This window comes from Heterodontus francisci, chromosome 7, assembly GCF_036365525.1.
Source record: "Heterodontus francisci isolate sHetFra1 chromosome 7, sHetFra1.hap1, whole genome shotgun sequence".
Lineage (NCBI taxonomy): Eukaryota > Metazoa > Chordata > Chondrichthyes > Heterodontiformes > Heterodontidae > Heterodontus > Heterodontus francisci.
Genome location: NC_090377.1, coordinates 105,886,493 through 105,910,257, shown reverse-complemented (window position 1 = coordinate 105,910,257; position 23,765 = coordinate 105,886,493). Strand labels below are relative to the sequence as shown.

Below are 23,765 nucleotides of genomic sequence, written 5' to 3'. Positions count from 1 at the left end.
CATATTCAGTTGCCGCAACCACAACATTGCTCTGTGGGAAATAGAAAAACTCAGTGGTGATGCTCTTCAGAGATTATGGTTGAGTCACATTATTGGGACCGAGCAGAAAGCTTTTTTCCATCTTTTGGCTTATGTTATACTTTCCAGCAAATGCTTGCTGGCACTTGGGTGTCAAATCTGGAAAGTGTTCCCTTTATCATTATTGACATTCTGGGGGGTCGGTTAGCTTAGTTGGCTAGACAGCTAAAGTATGATGCAAAAAGACACCATCAGTGTGATTTCAATCCCTGTACTGGCTGTGGTAGCTCATGGAGGCCTGCCTCCTTGCCTTACCCTGTGCTTGAGGAGTGGTGACCCTCAAGCTATACATCACCAACTGTGTCCCTCTCTAATGGTGAGAAATGCTGATGGTTCTTTGGGACTATGGATAGAGCAAAATTAACATCCCTCACCACTATAAACTTAAAATAACTTATCAAACATTTGTAAGGATCTTCCTATTGTACTTTTTGATTACTTTTAAAGCAGTTTGATGCAAAGCAGCTAGTTTGAGTCCTGAGCAGTGCCTCCTGCACCAACTATTCAGGTCATGGGTTCTAAACCAACATTTGTACCCTTTTTCCCTCAGATTTTCACCAGTTCTTGGCTGGATAAGTGTTCTGTAGTAGCAGAGCATTGTATTTGACTGTTGCACTGCCCTAGCCAAAGACAAAATTGTTTCCCACAAACTAGTGGAAGTGGTTTAGTTTGAACTAAAGTGAAGATTTTAGCATTGGAATAAATTGATGCTAACTCAAATACATTTTTGTTTCATTATGGCGATCACTATTTGCCTTCCTTTCCATCTAGCTTATTAACCCAGTCAATTGGTACACATAATATATTCAGCTGTTAATTGAAGTCCGTCTCCCTTCATCTGTGGCCCTCATGCTGCTTTGTGTCTCTGGGCCTGTCCATGGGCTGCCTGCCCATGGGATGTTGAGAACTAAGATTCAATATCATTCCCTCTTTTGCTCCCCTAAGATAGCTTTCATATAATTATTGATCCATTCTTATGGAGAAGTCCCTGACATCCATTCAGCAGCTGTGCATGCCAGAACAATTAAAACTAAGAACTCATCTTGTTGGAACTCAGTTGAACAGATGCAGGAAGAAAGCACCTTTGTTGTACTTTCCAACTAGTTGCAGCACGGTTAGTAAAGCAGTTCACAAATCACAAGTAATTTGGACATTGGCTTTTCATGTGTAACTTTTTTATATGTATAAAGAAAAATGTGTGCCTGTGATGAACTGCAACTAACATTTTACTAGCAATGTAAATCTCATTAGATTTTACATCTCTAAAGGAAAATTCAAAATGTTTTGATTTGGGCTTTTTGTCGATGTGATCCAGTGACAGCTTTCCAATCAACCCTTTGCTACTCTGTATCTGATCTCTCTAAAAAAACTGGAAGTATTTGCGGCCGCTTCTTTCAGGCAAACCAGCAAAAATGCTACATTCGCTAGGTCATACAGCAAAGTTTTGATGACTATACTTTCAGAAAAATATCCAGTCTCCATTCCCTTGATAGCTTAGTGGGTCACCCACCAACTCGTATGGTTCTGAAATATACAAATCAAATAATCCCTAGTTTAATCCATAGTCTTTGCTGAGTGGATCTCATCCAAGGTTAAGCTTGAAGTACAACTGCACATCTTACTTGTGAACCAGGCTGAGTAGCAAAATCAGCCAGCACTTCTGGCCACTATCCAGAAACTCCAGCCACAACATTCAACTGTGTGGATGTCAAGGGAAGACAAGTTTTGGGCATAGGTGTAGTAACCTCCACAAAAGTATTGTATTCTCCAGCACAGCTATTCCTCACCTTGAGAAGTGCAGCGTGTGTGAGAAAAGTATATTTATTAAATGCCATTTGTTAAATACTTAAAATGGGATGTTATTGTATACACCACCTTAAGATAAATCAGCCCTGGATCCTCTTGTTGTCTATACTCTGTAGTCAGCAATTCCATTTCCTTGTTCACAAATATCTTAGCACTAATTCTGCATTCAATGAGGCTATGGAGTGTGTGTGTTTTCAAGTGAAGCACCTACTACACAGAAAAGATGCACATGCTAGTTGGAATGTTAACCAAAAGTTTTATTTAAAGGAGTTTCAACCAAAAGTGCCTATTTTAGGTATCTGACTGCAACTAACCTTTTTTTCCCTGTTCTTTTTCATTCCTTTTTGTCTAACCTGCGCTGACACCATCATTGGGGAGCTGGTTTGAAGGAGTTACTGAGCTGACAGTGGGTAGCAACAGGTTTGAACATACACATAACCAAAGCAGCACCCCTGTTTCTCATGGTGTCCCTCCATTCATCTTACTCCTCTGCTTTGGAGGTCAATGACTAGTGCTGTCTGCACTGAGATTTTATCAGCCCCTGTCCATTCCATCACATCATCTAACTGCAGTTTTCTTTGCCTTCCTCTTAATCTATTATCAATTTTATCAGTGCCAACTTTCAAAACTATTAAATAATGTGCCCACAGTAGAGGTGATTCCATTATCTGGCGCTCCAAAGGGCACTGCTGGATTGCAGAATTACTTATAGAATGGTGCCATGCTCACTCTCTCCACTTCTGGCTTTCCATACTAATTCAAGGGATCTTCCATTAATCACTCTTCAGCTAATTCATCTTGTGGCTATAGCACTATAACTCAAAAACTTCCAGTCTTTAGTGTTCAAATTTCAAATCATACACTTTTAACCACACAATGCTTAAATATTATACATTACCATTCTGAATTACAGTTGTACAGAAACTTCAGGTTGTGAAACAATTCTTTTGGAACTGTCATGCTTTATTTGTCCATCTCTGATTAGTTTTCCCAACTAAACAATTGTTTCTCTTTCAATAATAAATTTCTGGGAGGTTTCATTGATTTTTGTCTTATCACTTACTTTCAATTCTAAATGTTTGACTTGCCTACTACCTTCTTGAGTACTTTGCCTCCCCTAATTGGTATCTCTGCCTTCCTATGCTTCTGCCATTCCAGCCTTCAATTTCCCCCTTTGATCAGCCCAAACCCTCTGTGCCTCTCTTGGCACTCTGCAATGGACTCATCAAAGTAGCCATCGCTGCCTAACAAGCAGCAACCAAACTGGCCCATCCCCCTTGTTCATTGACCTGTGCCTTTGCTGAGAACTAATCTTGCTAACTTCCTTCCCTTCCTGCTAACTTCTTCATACCACTATCCCCTTGGACTCTGCCAGTAGGCCAAATATTAATGACCTCCACATTTTAACCAGCATATTAATTCACTCAGGAACAAGACTGTTGTATCCTTGACTTTATTGTGGATGATTGCATTGACATCTGGGCTTTGACTGAAACTTGGCTCATGGGTGGTGATACCTTGTCCCTTATTAAAGTCTTACCACCTGCCCTGACCATCGGCATGGTGCAGCCCTTCTCACCAAAGTCTCTCCACCTACTCCTCTAGTACCCACTCTTTTGAGCATCTGGCCTAATTGTTCCACCTCTAATTTCTCTTTTCAAACCCTTAGTGTTTACTAACATTCAGCCTTGCCCTGAGTTTCTTGCAGTAATATCCTTCCTCAGCCTGTGCACTGAGCAATTCCTTTTATCCTTGGTGATTTCAATCTTCATCTCAACTCACCTTGCACTCTAAAATGTCACTGCCCCCACCCCGTCCTCCTTTAATCTCCCCTCCATATAAACTCTCCTACCCATATTCATGGTTATCCCTTCAAACTTGCCATCTCTCAGTTGCTTTATTTCCATGTTCCCAATCACAGAATAGCCCATATCCAACCACTTCCACATATCCCTCACTACCCACATCCTCCAACTTTCTTCCAACTCCATTCTGTCTCTTCCTAGAAGAAAAACTACCATGCCCCGTCACCCCCTCCCCCCCCCCCCCCAGTAATGTACAACTATCCTTTTGGTTATCCAGTCACACTACTTCTGCAGCCACCAATCTGTTTAACCACTCCCTTGTCTCCACTTTTGATGTTCTGTGTCCTATGTAGTTTCCTCTTCAGTATTGTCCCCCCTCCCTTTTCGAAACCTCAGTTATAGCCCTGCCTTCAAAAAGCCCACCATTCTTGCAAAACTACCACCCCATCTCCAAGCTCCTTTGTCTAAAGTTCTTGTCACTTCCTAAATCTGTGTCCTTCTTTCCAGTAACTCTGGTCTGGATTTTATGGGCCCCCCCCTTAGGCAGGGTTGAAGGCAGGGGACCCCATACAATCTTGATGAGTGGCAGAGGGGCCCATCACCATCCTGTCACCAAGTGATTTTACCGGGGAAGGAAAGGCCAACGATGGCCTTCCTGCCCAGAGGCCAATTGAGGCCCTTAAGTTGCCTATTAACAAACACTTAAAGACCTTTTCCTGCTGCCACTTGAATCTGAACAGTAGCCGGGGTGGGGGTTACCTCCGCCATGCATGGAAGGTGTCTTGTAAAATGAGTCTCTCTCCCTGCTGGCATTGGGGGAGGGGAATAGGAGAAATGCGTGGTTCCTCCTCCATAGGAAACCTGTGGCCCACGGAGGCAATGTGCCAGCAAAGCCTCCACCTTCATGGACCCCCTCCCCACAGACTTCATGTCCATCCCCCTCACCAGGCCTTATGAACCTTATTTACCTGAGATCCAGGATCCAGCACTGGGCCTGGGTCCAGGGCCGCTGCAGTGGCCACCACTCCCAGTGGCGCTGCTGAGCTGCCAACCCTGTGATTGCCTGGCAGCTCTTTGAGGTGGGATCCCTGTCTTTAAAGGGACAGATTTCGGTGTCTGAAACCTCGCCTCTGGAACAATGGAGGATTTTCCCGAGGCGTGCAAAAAGGCTGTGACAGGGATCCTCCCGCCTTTTCAGCCTAGCAACGGGAGCTCCGCAATCTCCACAAGATCCTGGTCTCTGTGTTTGAATCTCTCCAGTGAGGTTTCCATCCTTGCAACAGCTCTAACTAACTTCACAAATGACATTCTCTATGTTTGAGGCCATGGTGTGTTAGACCACTTCACCCTCTATATCCTTTCACATGGTTGGCCATGGTCCTTCAACACTCTTCCAGTCCAATGGAACAGCCCTTGCTTTGTTCTACTGCTTTTCTATCTGATCGTAGCCAGAGGAACTCCAGTAATGGCCTCTCTTCCCACTCTCACACTGTTACCTATGGAGTCCACTAAGTATCTATTCTTGGGTTCTCCCCTTCCTATCTACCTGCTGCCACTTGACAACACCACGGGGTCACTTGCACGTGTACCCTGGCAACAACCAGCTCCGTCTCTCCACTACCTTGTTAAACCACTCTGCTGCTTCTGTGTTGTCGGACTGCTTGTCTGATATCCAGTCATGGATGAACTGCAATTTCCTCCAGTTAATTGTGGGCGGCACAGTGGCGCAGTGGTTAGCACCGCAGCCTCACAGCTCCAGGGACCCGGGTTCGATTCCGGGTACTGCCTGTGTGGAGTTTGCAAGTTCTCCCTGTGTCTGCGTGGGTTTTCTCCGGGTGCTCCGGTTTCCTCCCACAAGCCAAAAGACTTGCAGGTTGATAGGTAAATTGGCCATTATAAATTGTCACTAGTATAGGTAGGTGGTAGGGAAATATAGGGACAGGTGGGGATGTTTGGTAGGAATATGGGATTAGTGTAGGATTAGTATAAATGGGTGGTTGATGTTCGGCACAGACTCGGTGGGCCGAAGGGCCTGTTTCAGTGCTGTATCTCTAATCTAATCTAATCTAATTATTGGCAAGACTGAAGCCATCGTATTTGGCCCTTGCTACAAACTCTGTTCCCTTGCCAGTGATTTCACTTTTGGGCACCACCCCTTAGGAAGGATGCATCGGCTTTGGAGAGGGCACAGTGCAGATACACCAGAAAAGAATTAAATTATGTGAACATGTTGCATAAACTTAGCTTGCATGCCTTTGAGTTTAAAGGTTGAGTCGTTTAAACTATATAAAGATAGTAAAGATAGGGTAGCTGGAGAAGCTTTTCCTCTAGTCAGAGAACTCAGAACAAGGAGGCACAATTTTAAAATTAGAGGTAGGCCATTCAGGAGTGAAATCAGGAAGTGCTTTTTTTTAAAAAGGCAATGGAAATTTAGAACTCGTTCCACTAAAAGGCTGTGTCCTACTCACCCGTCTTGGGTAACCTACATTGGCACTTTGTTTTTTTTTCAATTTAAAATGATTAATTCTTGTGTTTAAATTTCTTCATGGTCTCACCCCTCCCTTCACCCCATCAGCAGCTGTCCTTAAGCCATCAAAGTCCCATGCTATGAAATTCCCTCTCTACACCACTCTGCTTCTCCACCTCCATGAAATGAACCACTCTGAGCTTTTAGTCACTCTCCAATAGCTCCTTCTTTGGCTCAGCATTCATTCTTATCTGTTTATACCTCTGTGAAGCACCTTGAGATTTTTCCTACACTAAAGGCAATATATAAATGTAATTTTGTTGTTGAAATGCTATAATCTTTTGTATCTTCAATTGGTGCTGTATAAATGTTCCTTCGATTATCAATTTTCAATTGATCTTGATACCTTCTATGTTATCCAGATTGTGTCCCCAAATGGATTGAAATATCTGTTGAAATGCTTGGGCAACACATCTCTTCTAATCTTTGTTCATCTTCCTAATTCATTATCAAATTTTACAGCTATTTGATAGCAGTACCAATTTGTAATTATCTATCTACTGATTCTGATTAATTTCCCTTACATCATTGAGTTTAGGAACAACTCCCAAGCAGCACCCTGTGTATCTTTATTGATAATTCAACTCTAGTGATCCTGCGGAGTTCAAAGACTGCTCCCAGTAAGCATCATGTTGTAATTGCTTGATATTTAAGTTATTTCATTGCCAGACATTGTCAAGCTCAGTCAATATGGTAAGGTTCATGACTGTCTATTTGTTAAGTTGGTTCCCTTGCATTACTAAATTTAGCAATTCTCCCAGTTGCGTTATCAACCTCAGTTTGAATAATAAGTCACAATGAATCAATAAAAAAAGGAATGGGAAAAACATTGTTGTCGTTTTGATTTTTAAAAATGAGTCAGTGACATGACAGTTTTGAAAGGAAGTGTTTCAGGAGCAGTTTATTATCAGAATGGGCAAACATTACTATTCCCATACTCATTTGTGCATGAGAAACCTGAGACCTGCTTATTTCTATTGCATTTTTGTCTCCCTTGAGTTCTGAACACTGGACAGGATTATGTTTTAAAAATTGTGATTTTTAAAAGTTTAAGATGGAGTCTGGAAGGTCAGGTGACCTCATCCATCCTGCTAAAGGACAAGACAGATCAATGACTTTTTAAAAAAATAAGTAGGCTGCTGGGGTAACATCTGAAAAACAATGGGTTCCACCCTGCCCCCCAGACTTTCTGGTCGTAAGCAAAGGAGGTCAGTGATTCTGAAGCTGCAGATGTACCAAGCAGTTAACACCTGGAAACAATGGAAGGCCCAGGTGGTTCTGTGAAACCAGAAATCTGGACTTTGCATATTGGAACAGGATAGATAAATTTTGAGAAGGCAGACAGGCTGTAAGAGAAGAAACCAGCAGTTGCAGCCTCAAGGCAGGCTGTAAGAAGGGAACTCAGTGGTTGCAGTCTGAGAGTAGGCTGCAAGGAAGACCCAGCGGTTGTAGCCTCAAGACAGAGAGAGGAGACACCTGCTCTCGGAAACCTAATACAGTAAAAGGCTATGATGACTTGAACTTGTTTTGCAAGTTGAAGCTTGCAGAGAAGTAGAAGACCAGCAGGATCATCAGGAATCACCTTTTTCATGGACGTCCAGTTTGGAGATGCTTGGAGAAGTGAGCAAAGAGGACATTGATTTTTGAAAAGGTCTAGGAGCTCCAACCCATTGCCCCTGGGAGGAATTTGGGACTTTTAACCGCAAGGGAGTTCACCATCAAACAGGATGGTAACATAAGTGTGATGTGAGGGTTTCAAGTATTTTAATAAGTTAATATCTTTCTTTGTAATCTGGAGTGTCAGCTACTCACAAAGCACAATTTAGCTAATGAAGCTTTCTTTTAATTTAGTTATAAGTCTTAAAACATGAAATCTTGCCATATCATTCTTTAAATTGATCTGGAGGTTCACGTCTCGTATTTTAATGTTAACGGTCTCACAGAGGTTGGAACACATTTTTCCCTTGATTACTTGACCTACGATCCAGCTTCCAATGGCTGTTAAAAGTTTTGATGTACTCAAAACTCAATCCGGAGTGCACTTGTATCGCCTCGGAAACACAGCAATGAATCCAGCCGGGACTGTTATGAAGGACTACCCTTTCTGATGAAAGGTCGCGGACCTGAAACGTTATCTCTGTTTCTCTCTCCACAGATGCTGCCTGACCTGTTGAGTATTTCCAACACTTTGTTTTTATTTCAGATTTATTTTGTTTTTATTTTACCTTTTCTGGCGGCTGGCTATAGGGTCTTAACTGAAATGAGTGCTCGGTGTTTTCAACACATCTGCCCTACAATCAATGACACGTCGAAACAGAAATCAGTCATTCAACCTGTGGAGTTTGTTCCCACATCACAACAAAATCTTTTCCCTGTGTTCAACAGAGAATGCCATCAAAGGACAACCTGGCACCGGAAGTCGCAGTTCAGAGCCAATTAGCAAGCACACAAGAGGCAATTTAGCTGCAAAAACTGATCCTTCCACGGGAACAGCTATGCAGAACTGGTGTCCCCGTTTTCCTCACAGCTCGCTTGGTCGGCACTGGCACAATTTGAAGGGCGTCAGCATCACGGCTGCAAACCACCCGCTCGGGAAAGCTGCCGCTGCTTTGCCTCTGCCCCCTCACACAGCAACGCAACCAGGCAACGCGGTCATCTCTTTTTCCTCCCAATTCGAAACAGGATTAATAAAGCAATCCATATTTTTCGAAATCACTTGATCCGCTCATAAACTGTATAGTAACTCAACGAGCGGCGGACGGCAGGCCTAAAGTGGAAAACACAGTCTGACATTGAAAGCGCGGCTCCTACTTGGCTAGGCCCCGGCTCCACGCAGGCGCAATGCGCGGCAGTCCGGGCCCGGGGGGGGGGGGCCAAAGGGGGAGCGCATGCGTGGTGACAGCGGCCCGGCTTTCCATGGCGGATGTGTTGGAGTGAAGACGAGGTTGAGTAGACTCGTTCCGGTGTTTTACTCGCTGTCTGTTCGTGCGGTCTCTGTGTCCCGCGCTTTCACTGCCTTTCAGCCTCTGGGACCCGCCGCCGCGCCGGGGAGAATGGGGGAAGGGAGAAAGTAGAGAAGGCGCGAGCCCTCACAGGCGCTCTTTAGTGAAGCTGTAGGGCAACAAAATGGCGAGAATCTGCTGCAGGCTGTCAAATGGGGGGCCCCACCTGCCCGAGTGAGGGGTAGCGGCGGAGTTAACACTTCTGCAGTGAGGGATGGAGGGGCCTATAGAACCGCCATTGCACAGCATATTACCGCTGTATGTCAAAAAGGAACATTTTCCGCATTAATTATAATAAATTAATATTTAAATCCGCGTTCGTGTAAAATGCTGCTCCCTCCCTTTCCCCAGCAGAGGGTATTTATGTTTGTTGTTGAACCTGTGGGATGTTGCTGCTGTTTGGTTGGATCTTAGGAAAAGCTTAGTCCATTTAAAAAAAAATGCCAGTTGTCGAATAGGGTCTTGAAATTATAATTCTATCCTGAAATTTGCAGGATGGTTCTTTTCAGTTTCTCTCTTCATGAGCAAGGCTTTCACAAAAATCTACAGAATAGTAGAATGCTAATTCTGAAACACTGGTAAAAATTGAAATCTCGTGATAATTAAATTATTTCCACATTAAACCAGTGACGTTGCCTTTTCTTTAAACCCCATTGACTGCTTCATTCCCATAGGGAAATAATTGAATCATTTGCCCGCCTAAATAATTCAGTTGAATTAGTTTAATGTGATAGCGACAAAGAAATCCTTACAAAATTCTTATTAATATGGGGGGAAGGAAGAGATTTATAAAAATACAACGAAGCATATTATAAGAGGGGTTTGTTTCAACAAATGCATTACTTACCAGTGGTAGTTAATGAGTGCATCATTTAATTGAATTGTCAGGTGTACTTAATGTGATCATTCCGTTGTGTTTGTAAATAAATGTGAAATTAGTTCATGGTTTACTGTGATAATGTTGCTGGAAGTAAGTGATATTGCACAAAAACTCTCAGGCAGAGATGTTTAGTTTAGTCATTTGCATTGAAGGGTTCCTGATAGGTTTTTATACCTCTGAAAAGTTTTGGGATTTTTTCTGGTAAAGTCACTATAAATGTACATTGTTTTATGTTGACTGCATCCACTTGTAAGATGTGTTAAATTACTATTGTGCATAATCTTATTAAAAAAAATTATTTTTAAAGGTTATCATCTAGGAGCTGGATGAAACTAATACAGGGTGACTGTCTCCTGATTTACCCCTTCTGTGGAGAGATGTCTAGATTTCACTAACCACAACACTGGTTGGGATCAGAGACTCAACATGTGGAGAATCATGTGTACAAATACATGACCTGGCACAAGTATCTGGCTACCCACCACCCCCAGCACAGAATGCTCTTTGATGTATAGGTGAATTTCTAGGTTTCTTGATGTAGGGTTGTTGGAGTGCCAATCAGAAATAAGTAATATGAACCACGTGAGGTAAAATGTCTTTGGTCTGGAATTGACTTTGTTTATCTGAAATTCAGATATGTGCTTGAAGCACCAACTCTGGTACAAGGGAAACTCTTAATTAAAGATAAAGTTTAGGAAATCGTACTAAATAATGAGCGCATGCTTTTATACCAAATGTTGATGTAGGCATGAAATCCCTACATTTTCTTCTGTTAATGTTGTGCCAGCTTCTAGCTGAGAAGCCAGCAGCTTGCTTGACGGTGTATAACATAGCCTGTTAACTTTCTGTTTTTCTCTCCCTCCTCCCCTGCACTCATGGGAGTTAGCTCCCCATAAAGACATGGCTGAGATTCAGACCTCTGTGAAGTTGTGAATTAAGTTTTAAGTGCTCTGTTTTGTCTCTTTTTGGTATTCTAATCAGTATGTGCCCCACCATCTGAACCAATATTTTGTGCCAACAAATTTTATGTCAATGTAATCTCTCTCAAGTGCATTGCAATGAAAATGTACACTTTGATAAAATATGTGCCTGTTTATAAACTATTGAAGATGTAATAAAAGTTGTTTTTTTTTTTTTAAAATGATTACAGTAAGCTATTATGAACATTATTTTTGTTTCGGTCTTTTTGTGAAATATTTTTGTTTCAAGCAGAGTGTGCTATTAACAATGGGAGAACTAGTTGATGGAAGTTATTTGGACATGTGGTATCAGGAACTGAATTAATGTGGATAGAGATACAGTCATAAACACAAGGTGCTGGCTGGGAGAAGTTGAGAAGCCAAAAGGTGTCTGAGCTGAAGTGACACTAATAAGTGCCCATTAACCTTTGGCATTCATCTCTACTGTGTGTGTGAATTTATCTTGTAGCATGAAGCTTTGTAACTGCATACTAGTTACCAAGGTATAAGTACTCACTGTTTCAACAAAATTTTTGGTAGTCATCATGATGATGGGTTTCCTGTGCGGAGTGAAATAACATTTGTGTTTATTTAACACGGCTCCATTTTAAAACAAAAGATTTATTTTTTGCTTCAGGACATTGTTATTTATGGGAATATTTGTATATATAGTATGATTAGAACAAGTCAACATGATTTTATTAAAGGGAAATCCTGTTTGACAAATTTATTACAGTTTTTTGAGGATGTATCTAGTCGGGTAGATAAAGGGGAACCAGTAGATGTCGTATACCTGTATTTCCAAAAGGCATTCTATAAGGTGCCACACAAAAGGTTAATGGGTAAGATAAGGACTCATGGAGTTAGGGGTAATATATTAGCATGGATAGAGGATTGGTTAATGCACAGGAAGCAAAGAGTGGGCATAAATGGGGCATTTTCAAGTTGGCAGGCAGTAAATAGTGGAGTGTCGTAAGGATCAGTGCTGGGGCCTCCTATTTACAATCTAATAATGACTTGGATGAAGAGACAGAGTAATTTATCTAAGTTTGCTGATGAGACAGGTAGGTGGAACGATAAGCTGTGGGGAGGACACAGAGGCTGAAAAGAGATGTAGACACGTTAAATGAATGGGCAACAAGATGGCAGATGGAGTATAATGTCGGGAAATGTGAAGTTATTCACTGGTCGTAAGAATAGAAAAGCGGAATATTTTTTCAAAGGTGTGAAACTTGTTAGTGTTGATGTTCAAAGATACTTGGGCGTGCTTGTACAAGGAACGCAGTAAGTTAGCATGCACATACAGCAAGCAATTAGGAAGGCAAATAGCATATGGCCTTTATTGTAAGGGGATTGGAGTACAGGAATAAAGAAGTCTTGCTACAATTGTACAGGGTTTTGTTCAGAACACATCTGGAGTACTGTGCAGTTTTGGTCTCCACATTTAAGAAAGGATATACTTGCATTGGAGGCAGCAAAGTTTGCTAAATTGGTCCCTGGGATGAGGGGGTTGTCCTATGATGAGAGGCGGAGTAAATTGCGCCTGTACTCTGGAGTTTAGAAGAATGAGAGGCGATCTCATTGAAACATATAAGATTCTGAAGGGGCTGGATAGGGTAGACGTTGAGAAATTGTTTCCGCTGGTTGGGGAATCTAAAACACTCCACAGTCTCAGGATAAAGGGCTGATCATTTAGGACTGAGATAAGGAGAAATTACCTCACTCAAAAGATTGTGAATCTTTGGAATTCTTGACCCCAGGGGGGTGTGGATGCTCCATTGTTCAATACATTTAAGGCTGGGATAGACAGATTTTTGATGTCTCGGGTCAAGGGATATGCCAAGTGGGCATGAAAGTAGAGTTAAGCCTAAGATCAGCCATGATCGTACTGAATGGTGGAGCAGGCTCGATGGGCCATACGGTCTACTGCTCCTCCTGTTTTCTTGTATTTTAAAAATACCTTTGTGAATCAGACTGAAAAAATGTTTTTATAACTGCAAATCCAAAAGAATAATATCTTTGTGTATTACACTTGGAATGTATTTAATTATAAAATATTTTTGCCTCCCATCGTTGTCCTTGTTACTTGTTCGCTTGAGAGCTATGGTGGTGAGCTTTATCATGTCTGAGCTAGTTCCACATGCTTCCTCGGAAGTGAGATCAAAGGCACCATGCTAATCTTATGCACTGGTCGGTATGGATAATGAGCATGATAGTGCGTAGCAAAACCGATCTATGCTTGAGGTTCTCCACATATGTTTTCAGTGCCAGTCTTGCAGCTGTGGTGAATGCTGAGGCCAGTCTCTTGAGGGGTGTGGGAAAAACAGAACAAAAGTAACAATAATTGTTCTTGTCCACTTGCCCGTGCCCAATTTCAGAGCAGTGTTCACAATTACTGAGGAATTTGTTGGCTACCGTCTGAACCATAATGGTACATAGCAATCAAAAAAGCTGAAGGGGAGAAGCACAAAGAGTCACTCTCAACAAAACAAGCTACTGGGCTACTAACTACAAATTTGTTTATATTTGTAGAACTTTTGAAAGAATAACATCTTATTCCCACTTCACTTCTGTTGCAAGTCCTCATCCAGCATCCCCTTCTTTTTTTTGCTTCTGATTGCAAACTCATTTTCCAATCTTGATCAGAGCAGGCATTAATTCTAGTTCTGCAGAGCTCCCATTTGGAGGATTTTTGCCCATGCCTAACTACTGGAAGCTAAAAATTATGTGATATTTCTCACATCAGTTTTTAGAAGAGGAAGGTTTAAAAAGCCTGCATGGACAAACCAGGCATGAGGGCAGGGAAGGAAATCGGGGCCAGAATTTTTCTGAGGCGGCAGAAGTCCTGCCACCGGGGCCGAAAGTGGAAGGTGACCCCGCATTGGCAGGTGGCGGGATCCGGGGCCGCATTTCGCCAATGGCAGCCAATGAAGTAGCTGCCACTGGGGCTGCTGCGGGTGGTGGTCATTGCTGAGGCTGAAGCTGCAGATTGAGAGCGCCTCAATAGGTGGACACCCTCAAAGAGGGGTATGTCAGGTTGGGGTGATGGGGAGAATTGCTGAGGGCAGATGGCACCATTGCCACAGAGGTGGTCAATGCCTCGGAGTAGGCCCTCCTTGAGCCCATGAGTGACCCCATGGGTCGAGTCCCCCCACTTCAGAGTTCGCTGGGAGGCTGCCAGGTTTCACTGGGCGGTGTCTCCACGCAGCAGCCGGCAGTCTTGTTGCAGGCAAAATGCCCATGGAGGTGGAACGTGGCCCTTAATTGGCCACTTAGACTCAGTTGACTTCCCAAGTGGCAGCCTATCTTCCAGCTTTCCTGTTGCTGGCAAAATGGCATGACAGCAGGAAGACTTTGGGCACCCCCCCCCCCCCTCCTTCTTGTGCCATTTTGCCAGCCTTCCCGCCTCCCAACCTGTCCCAAAAGTGCTGATAAAATTCAGCTAAAGGCCCTTTTAAGAATATAATTTCCATGAGTGGCTTTAATGTAAAGTCGGAAGTTTTTTGTTACATTCTTCAGCCAGCTGAGGGCAATGTTGTGCAATAAAGAAGTAACAGTTTTGTACTGTATAATGACAGGACCTTTTTTTGCCTCCTTTTTTATGATCCACTTTTCTTCCCTTGTCCTTTTGAATGTCCTGATTCATGTTAGTGGACATTTCATTAAGAATAAAACAGAAAATGCTGGAGAAAACACAACAGCTCAAGTAGCATCTGTGGAAAGAAAAATAGAGTCCATGTTTCAGGTTGCTGACCTTTCATTGGAGGTACCAGTTGCCTTTTGGTACACTTTCCATATGGCTATTCTTCATGTGTGAGTCTAGATAGTGAGTATTGTCAAGTGATTCAATCGCTGAAGACCTCACAGTTGAGGTTGACTCAGTTCTCACCTGAAAACCATATGTGAACCTTCTAAGAGTAATCTTTAGATAAGTTTGTATTTTTTTCCTCCTTATCTTAGAGGTACTGAGGCCAAGTGCACCATCAGCCTGTCTGAATCAACTAACTCAGCACAAGCCAGGAACTGAATTTCCAGGTCGTTGTGACTTAAATTCATGTTAGGCATTGCATTTAGAAATGGAGCTAGCAGAGGTGCCATTCTTTAAAATTAAGTGAGAAAATGCTGCTTTTTGCCCCATTTTAGTAAATTAGTCTTTTTGAATTGTTCCAGGCTGTTGCATCTGGAGCCCATCTCCTCTCGTTAGTAGAATTGCTGTTATGAAAATCAAGTGAAGAAAGGTAACCGCTAGAATGATGCTCTATGTGTAACTTAGCATTTTTTTAAAATCAAGTAATAAATTTCAGACAAACAGTAGCAACAGGACATTTTAAGTACAAAAATGCAGCATATAATGTTGAATTTAGAATTTATTTGTGAAAAAACACTAGTCGTGAGAAAACAAAAATGGTATTCAGCAACATTACACCAAGAATTGCATGTATTCAATTTATGTACATAACTTTAGTACATAGTTAAGAAGAACTTTGTGTTGTGAATGGAGTTTAGTCTTTTGATACAATATAGACTGCTTTGGGGGAATTGTCATGTTGGTCATATATTCATCAGTTGGCATTTGGTTGCCAAAGATGAAGTGGCTTTAAGTACTAGTGAGTAGGTTATTAGGAAGGGAATGCTGTGATGTAACATATGTGCTGGTGATAAGAAGCGAAAACAGTGCAGTTGTGTATGCCTTCTGGTTATTAGTACGCTGGTGGAGAGGCTTGTTTGTTTCATGTTATTTAGGCTTGGCTTATTAGTTTGGTGTGGATGTGTAAGTTTTCCCATAAGATTTTTTTCATACTGTTGACATTCCAAAGTACAATGGCAATAGCCGTCAGACAATGAGATTGCGTTTAAAACTGTAAGTGAACTTAATCAGAATTACTTCTTAGTTACCTCTTGTAGAATGAATTCTCTTCAGTGTTCATGAAATAACAAGGACGTTATTGATTTTCATCGCAAGAATATAAAGACAAAGGGTAATAGAAACAACAGGTTATGGCTTATGGATTTACTCGATTTTGAGGAGGTAACTTGCAGTACATTTATAATGGAGCTGCGGTCTGCAATATGCTGCCCAGGAGAAAGCTCCGTGCAATGTGCTTGCATGTATTTTCTGAGCTCACCTGGCAGTTGATACTTAAATGTTGTCGAATATGGGAGCATTTGCACCTTCTAATCTTCAAAATAATACTCCAAGGTCCCTCAGTACCTTTTACCACCAGTTTGGCACAGTTTATACTAAATACAAAGTTAAACCCAAGCAGTATTGCCTCTTCCATGGAGCTTGATTTTAGCAGTGACACAAACAATATAGGCTAAATATACCATAAATGAACAGTAGGGCTTTACAGCGACTACAGTGTACTTGGAAGTTCACAAGCTACAATCCTGTAATGAATGAGTGAGTTAAATGGGTTGCAAGTTGATAAATAGAAAGTAGAAGCTGATAAATATTTGTTGAACAATTGTTTTGAACCCTGCGCTTAATTAATAAATAAGGAGAAAGGTGCAAGGATACTTCTTGTTACAATATAATATTTTGTATTGTTGTCAGGTAACCAGTACAGAGAAGATTCAAGACATTGCAAAAAATTTGGACAATTAAGTGGATTGGCTAACGAATAGTGAATGGATTTTTGTGTAAGTAAACGCAAGAAACTGCACATTGGTACAGGCAACATAGGCAGACCTGAAGGAGTGTCCATTGCTGACGTGAGGAAGTACGAACAAAGAATCCTTTTCAGCCAACTGCGTTCATTCCTTTCACACATTATGTACATTCCACTCATCTTGGACTCTCATGTAATCTGTTGAGGAAGGCTTGTCACACAGACAAATACAATAAATCCAGCTTGGAATATCTTTTAATCTTGCATTCTTACATTTATCATCTATTCCAATCTCTGCCATCTCACATTTATTCAAGCTGACCCATTCAAGCATTTGGACCAAATCATTTTGAATGCTGTCTTTGTCTCACACTTGTATCCTAGTTACATAACCTGCTGTCAGCCAGTTTTATAATATGTCAAGCACTCTGCTGCATGTCATATGGATCAAACAGAAGGGGCCCAGAAAAACTTTTTCCAACGTAATCATTACCATGTGATTTTGAGGGCACCAACAGCCCCCAATATCTTGTCAAAGTACCTTTCATATGTGAGCCTTGACAGTGAATGTCAGCAAGCTATTCCACCATAGGAGCATTACAGCTGAACCCAATCCAGTCTTTATCCAAAGATGCACCACTGACTGACTGACTCTTAAAAGGGGAACTCTGATTTTGTTTCTCTGTTCAGTTTTGGGAAGGCTGAGGCCAATTGTATTGTCTTGATCATGATTCACTAGCTTCCATATACCAGGAAGTCAAAATAGGTTATTCCTGGACTTTGTGCTCAGTTTGATACTGAACTGTAGAATGTACTCCATTCCCTAATATTTCTTCCTCATCTGTCCGTTAGAAAATATACTTGCTCTGCTTCACCTCATCTATATGTATAAAGCTAAAAATACTTCAAATCACTGTTTTTATTATTTTCTACAGTCTACCTTTCTATTGAATTCTTATATCTTGTATGCATTTTGGTATTATCCTTCTCTGACTTCTGTATGAATTCCACTATAACTGTTTTGTTCTGCGTATCTTCAAATCTTTCTATTTGGTCCTGATTCTTTTGCTTTCTTTATTCAGACATTAAGGGTAATTTTCATTTTTTATTTCAGTGGTTGTTTCTGAGATGACAGAAGATGTCAGTCAGGATGAGATCAGTATGGAGAGAAGTACTACATTATTGGGACCAGATGCTGACATAATTGAGGATTCTGAGGCAGAGCATCAAGTTTTTCAGGTAAGATCATAGAATAGACAAGAAAAATGTTTGAAAACTGAAAATGATCGAAACGTACAGCAAGTCAGTCAGCAGATGTGGAGTAACAGGCATTATTGTTTCTGGGGCAGACCTTTCTTCACAAGCAAAATGTGAGCAAATGTTGAAATTCCAAGAAGATAGAATAAATGTTCAGTTGCAGGTAATGCAAATATCTACTCTACATGCGGCCACTTTGAAGTTTGTGCGAATAGCTTCAATGACTTGTCCTCCAATTTTCTGTCAATCTCTCTGGAGCGTTGCCCAAATCTCCATGCAGCGGCTACCTTCACCCCCCACCCCCACCCCGGTTGAAAAGTCTCGGCACCTAGGTACTGTGCCATTCTGTCCTCAGTTAAGGTAAATACCCTGCGAGATTAAAATTGAGGTTTTCTTCGATTAAATTTTTTTCAGATTGTCATCCTTGCTATCTCTGCTGCTCAAATACAAAAGGTTACTAAACTCAGCTTTTATGTGTTTTTTTTTAACCTTCAAAGCAATTAGCCTGGATAGATGATGGAGAATCTGCATTTGGAAGGAATGATCCTATCACTGTCATTCCTATCACAGTACACATTACGGATGACTCTGCTACTTCTCAGACTCCTACAATACAGGTGTCCCAGCAGGCACAGACTCTGTCCACTGAGCAGTTCCGGCTGATGGATCAGAATGGGCAGCCTATCCAGTATGAACTTCAATCATTGGGGGACACAAATGCACGTATGGTTAGTAACAGTGCTATATGAGAAGGATTATATAAATTGTGTGTATGTTTCTCATTGATCGTGCAAGAATCCAGTGGTGCTGGTTCCTGCATCTCTCAAAAAATGATAGAACTACCATATGATGGTATAATAACCCCAAAATGTAACTTTTATTACCAGTTAAAATTTTGAAAAAAATAACAAATGTTAGTGTGTTTAAAACTGGAGTTGAAGAACCTAAATATTTTATCATTATCCATAAAATATGAAAATATAGGCCGTAGTTATTGAGAAATCCGAAAATTAAGTAATTTAGTTTGTTCTGTACATTTTGTAAGTATACAGAGGGCCTGTAAGTTAGAAGAAAATTACTTTTCATTTTTGAGTATGGCCTGTTCACTCTAGCAAAAGAATGTTGGAGGTCTATTCTGCGACCCAGAAACTTATAACATTACAGTGTGGGACTGGTTTCTTGATAGCAATAGAAGATAGGTTACTTGAAAACACTCTCAGAATTTAGCACAGTTGTGGTTTAGGTCTGGACTGCCTTTCAGAGTGGTCCAGTAAGCCCTGGTACAACTGGTGGAAGAGGGCTAGACCTCCTTTGAGTTAGTCTCTTGACTTGCATTCCTTTCAATAAGAGACTTATGCCAGTTATTAGATGGAGAGAGCATACCATTTTGGTAACATGAGTCATACCTCACAGAACTACCCATCCTATTATTTGATCATGGATTTGCATAAAAAGGGGCTGTTGAGAATGCTACTATTTAGACTATACCAATGCCCTGGCAAATGAATGTGATAATGTGTTTGCTTGACAACTGGGATTTGTCTTAAATGATAATGTAATGCAATATTCAGTATGGACTATATGCTCCCAACAATAGCATTCGGTCATGCTGCTGCTTGATTGGGATATGTGTATAATCTGTACATTTACATACTTGTAAATTTTGTGAAAATCTTTAGAAATTCTTCTTTCTCATTTGTTCAACCTTAAAAAAAAAAATAGGAATTATAATCCATATGGGGAAATCACCTGGGGCAACATTCCTTTAACAAAACTGATGCATTTGAGAGGTCAGGTGATCACCTCTTATTCTATTGTATTACTTTAATCTGAGGTAAACCTTTAGTTCTTTTAATCCAGTGCGTTTAGGCCTGTATTTGCCAAACCAGCAAACATATTATCACTGTCTCAGTTTTATATTTGGTGTTAAGATTTGAATTCTTCCTTTTCATATTTTTTAAGGTATAAAAAAGAAGTTTCACAACAGCTTTTCAATTCTTTTAAGTCTTCAATATTGGCTGAAAATAAGTTTGTAGCCATTCAGTTTATATTGTTTTGGATTATGGCTTACCAATGTCCTTCCCAATGAAGTACATGAAGATACCTGTCCAACTGTACCATAGCAAGGATTCAGGTCCTTCCAGAGGGAGGGGAGAAAAATTGGCAAGAAAAAATATTCTATGTGAAGCGTGTTCGTGTCTGAGGACATAGGCTCAGAGCAATTGAAATGAAAACAAAATGCAGGAAATACTCAGCAGATGAGGCAGCAGGGATTATTCCCTCTGCAATGTTCAAGTCCACTCCTCAATCACTCCCAACACCACCTTCCTGTGCAAGTACAAAGGATGTAGCACTTGCCTGTTTACCTCTTCCTTTCCTAACATCTTGGGCCCCAAACACTCCTTTTATGTGAAAAAACAATTTACCTGTACTATCAATTTAGTATACTTGGTTCATTGCTCATGTTGCAGTCTCCTCTACATCGAGGCCACCAAACGCGGATTGGATGACTGCTTTGCGGAACATCTCCATTCAGTCCACAAGCATGATCCCAAGCTTCCAGTCGTCTGTCATTTTAATTTTCCACTCCACTTCCACTCTGACCTCTCTGTCCTTAGCCTCCTACACTGTTCCAATGAAGGTCACTGTAAGCTCGAGGAACAACACCTCAACTTTCAATTAGGCACTTGACAGCCTTCTGAACTCGACACGGACTTAAACAATTTCAGATCATAACCTATACCCCATTTTTTTTGGTCAGCAGCTATTGCTAATAATTGTGCTTTTCCACTTACAGCTGTTCTAGACCCAACTTTTATTTATTTACTTATCCCATTACCTCTCCTTTTGCCTTGTACCATTTCCCATTTTGTCATTTAATCTCTTCTGCCTTTCACTCTTTTACAGACCTTCCCTTTTGTTCTTTCCTCTTCCCCCTTTCCTAGTCTCTGTACATCTCTAACTTTTTCCATCTCTGTCAAAGGGTCAGCAACCTGAAATGCTAACTCTGTTTCCCACTCCACAAATGCTGCCTAACCTGCTGAGCATTTTCAGCATTTTCTGTTTCTGGGGGGGCGCATTGGTTAGCACCGCAGCCTCACCGCTCCAGCGACCCGGGTTCAATTCTGGGTACTGCCTGTGTGGAGTTTGCACGTTCTCCCTGTGTCTGCGTGGGTTTTCTCCGGGTGCTCCAGTTTCCTCCCACAGGCAAAAGACTTGCAGGTTGGTAGGTAAATTGGCCATTATAGATTGCCCCTAGTATAGGTAGGTGGTAGGGAAATATAGGGACAGGTGGGGATATGGTAGGGATATGGGATTAGTGTAGAATTAGTATAAAATGGGTGGTTGATGGTCGGCATAGACTCGGTGGGCCGAAGGGCCTGTTTCAGTGCTGTATCTCTTTAAAAAAAAAAAATTCAGATTTTCAGCAGTATTTTGCTTTTGTATCTGAATAATTCACTTCATTAATTTATTGGGATCTTGGTCTCAAAAGTATTTGATTCATCTCCAGGCAGTGAGATCGTGGGATTCATTTTGGCAAAGCACTCTTCTGCACCCAGATTGGACAGAATTTGAGTGCAAGCAGAAAGTATGTACAGGATCATATCTTAAAGATATTCTGGCAAATTATAATTTGCCTCACATACCTGGCGAGGTAGCACAGGAAGGGAGAGGGCCCTCACATAATAGTGTTCATGAGTAGGCTGCTGTTGGTATCAAGAGTTGCAACTCCCATACTGCCACAGTCTTTGGCACTAACTGCATTGGTTATCTTGCTTCTGAAATAGTATTGATCCTATTTCCATGAAAAGGATACTCCAGGCTGGGCATGTTTATCCAGGAATAGATTACTCTGACTTGACTTCCAAGTTGTTCTGAGGTTGTAGTCACCATGGTAACCCCCCTAGACATTCCTCCTATTTAAGCCCCATTCTTTTTTGATTAAAGCTGGCCCATAGAACCGTAGAAAAATTACAGCACAGAAGGAGGCTGTCGTGTCCGTGCTGGCCGAAAAAGCTAGCTGCCCAATCTAATTCCACCTTCCAGCACCTGGTCCATGGCCTTGCAGGTTACAGCACTTCAGGTGCATGTCCAGGTACCTTTTAAAAGAATTGAGGGTTTCTGTCTCCACCACCATTCCTGGCAGTGAATTCCAGACACCCACCACCCTCTGAGTGAAAAAGTTTTTCCTCATGTCCTCTCTAATCCTTCTACCAATCACCTTAAATCTGTGCCCCCTGATAATTGACCTCTCTGCTAGGGGAAACAGCAGTTAGTGTTGAAGCTTTACCTGTCATGTCTTGTTTCTTCCATCAAAGGTAAGTTTTTTCATGTTTACAGGTTATTAACCTTTTAGACAGGATGAAAGAAGAACGTTTGTCAATCCAGGCAGTTGTTTCCTCCCTTCATGAAAATCCACTACTAAACAACAGTTAGTAAACACTATAGTAGAGTGTACCTCTTTGTGTTACTTGTTCAGGAAAAGTAATAGCTCATTCTGTCTGATCATTGGGCACTTTTTGAGCCAGTATGCAGGGGGTTTACCTCAATTACATTTATAGACCAGCTACTTGGTGAAATCTATCTGGTTTCACAAAGTATACTTTTGACTTGATAGCTCACCACAAGGGCTTGACACTACTGTATTCTAAGGTAATCCTAAGAAACCCAGCAGCAATTTTTTGAAATAATACTTTTCAATACCTCCTGTTTGTCATAGTCATAGTGAGCCTTCGGCCCATCAAGTCTGTGACGACCATCAACCACCCATTTATATGAATTCTACATTAATCCCATATTCCCTACCACATCCCCACCATCCCTCAATTCTCCGACCATCTACCTACACTAAGGGAAATTTACAATGGCCAATTTACCTATCAATCTGCAAGTCTTTGGCTGTGGGAGGAAACCGGAGCACCCGGCAGAAAACCCACGCGGCCACAGGGAGAACTTGCAAACTCCGCACAGGCAGTACCCAGAGCTGAACCCAGGTAACTGGAGCTGTGAGGCTGCGGTGCTAACCACTGTGCCGCCCTATGTTTAACAAATGAAGATAAATAGTATATTACTGATCATAATCTTTCTTGCTTTGAATGATATTCAGTGTCCGTATATAATACTTCCCCCCCATCTCCACCCACCAGTCTGTCCCTTGTAGTTTACAGACTTTGTGTAGCATGGAGTTCTGTTCAGAATAACAATTTTTTTTTCTGTTTATTTTGCTTAAGTGCTTGTCCTGGCTCTTTAGGCCTCAATGCTAAAACCTTCAGGCAAAGAAATAAAGGCCTTGCTTGGATTTAAAATGAGGACAATTAAAGTGGGGCAAAGATCATCAAATAAATCAGGTGCCAGGGCACAAATTTACTTAAAAAGGCAGCCAGCCCTCTCCAGTTCTTTTCTATCTACTGATTGTAATCCATTGTTTAAAAAAACTTGGAACTTGTTTTCATCATTTTTATGCTTTCTTGTAACTTCTCCTATGCCATATGCTGTTCCCTGACAGAGGGTGGATAATCTGCTTTAAGGTTTATACCTTTTCCTCTCTGCATATGGAAAAAAGTGTGAGTGCCGCTCGCATTCCATGGGATCAGTCTGCTTTTGCATTACAGTGGCGTATAGGAAATATGCAAATCTAACATGATCCATCCCATGGTGGTTATTTCTAGATGATTGTCACCAGCCAGTCGGAGAATGGCCAGGTGCTACACGTGATTCCTTCCAACCAACCTGGTGTAGCACAGGTGCTGATTCCACAGGGACAGCTTCTTGATGTCACAGGCTCACATGGTAAGGACAATTACTCTAAGTAATCTCCATAATCTGGCATTTTATATTA

General features: G+C 41.5%; 1 protein-coding gene across 5 annotated transcripts in view; it reads left to right on the top strand.

Moving 5' to 3' along the window:
* Nucleotides 1-9,114: 9,114 nt before the first annotated feature.
* The window catches only part of LOC137372222 (calcium-responsive transcription factor-like), a 73,373-nt gene continuing 58,722 nt past the window's right edge, over nucleotides 9,115-23,765 (top strand). For 2 of the 5 annotated variants that reach the window (XM_068035863.1, XM_068035867.1), the window contains exons 1-6: nucleotides 9,116-9,160; nucleotides 15,228-15,295; nucleotides 16,615-16,700; nucleotides 17,784-17,908; nucleotides 18,424-18,654; nucleotides 23,596-23,716. In XM_068035863.1, coding sequence (XP_067891964.1) covers nucleotides 17,798-17,908; nucleotides 18,424-18,654; nucleotides 23,596-23,716 — 463 coding nt within the window. In that variant the 5' untranslated portion in view covers nucleotides 9,116-9,160; nucleotides 15,228-15,295; nucleotides 16,615-16,700; nucleotides 17,784-17,797. Of the gene's footprint in view, nucleotides 9,161-9,226; nucleotides 9,477-10,405; nucleotides 11,561-15,227; nucleotides 15,296-16,614; nucleotides 16,701-17,783; nucleotides 17,909-18,423; nucleotides 18,655-23,595; nucleotides 23,717-23,765 lie in introns of those variants that run through there. The other 3 variants (XM_068035864.1, XM_068035865.1, XM_068035866.1) reach the window with 3 other exon arrangements.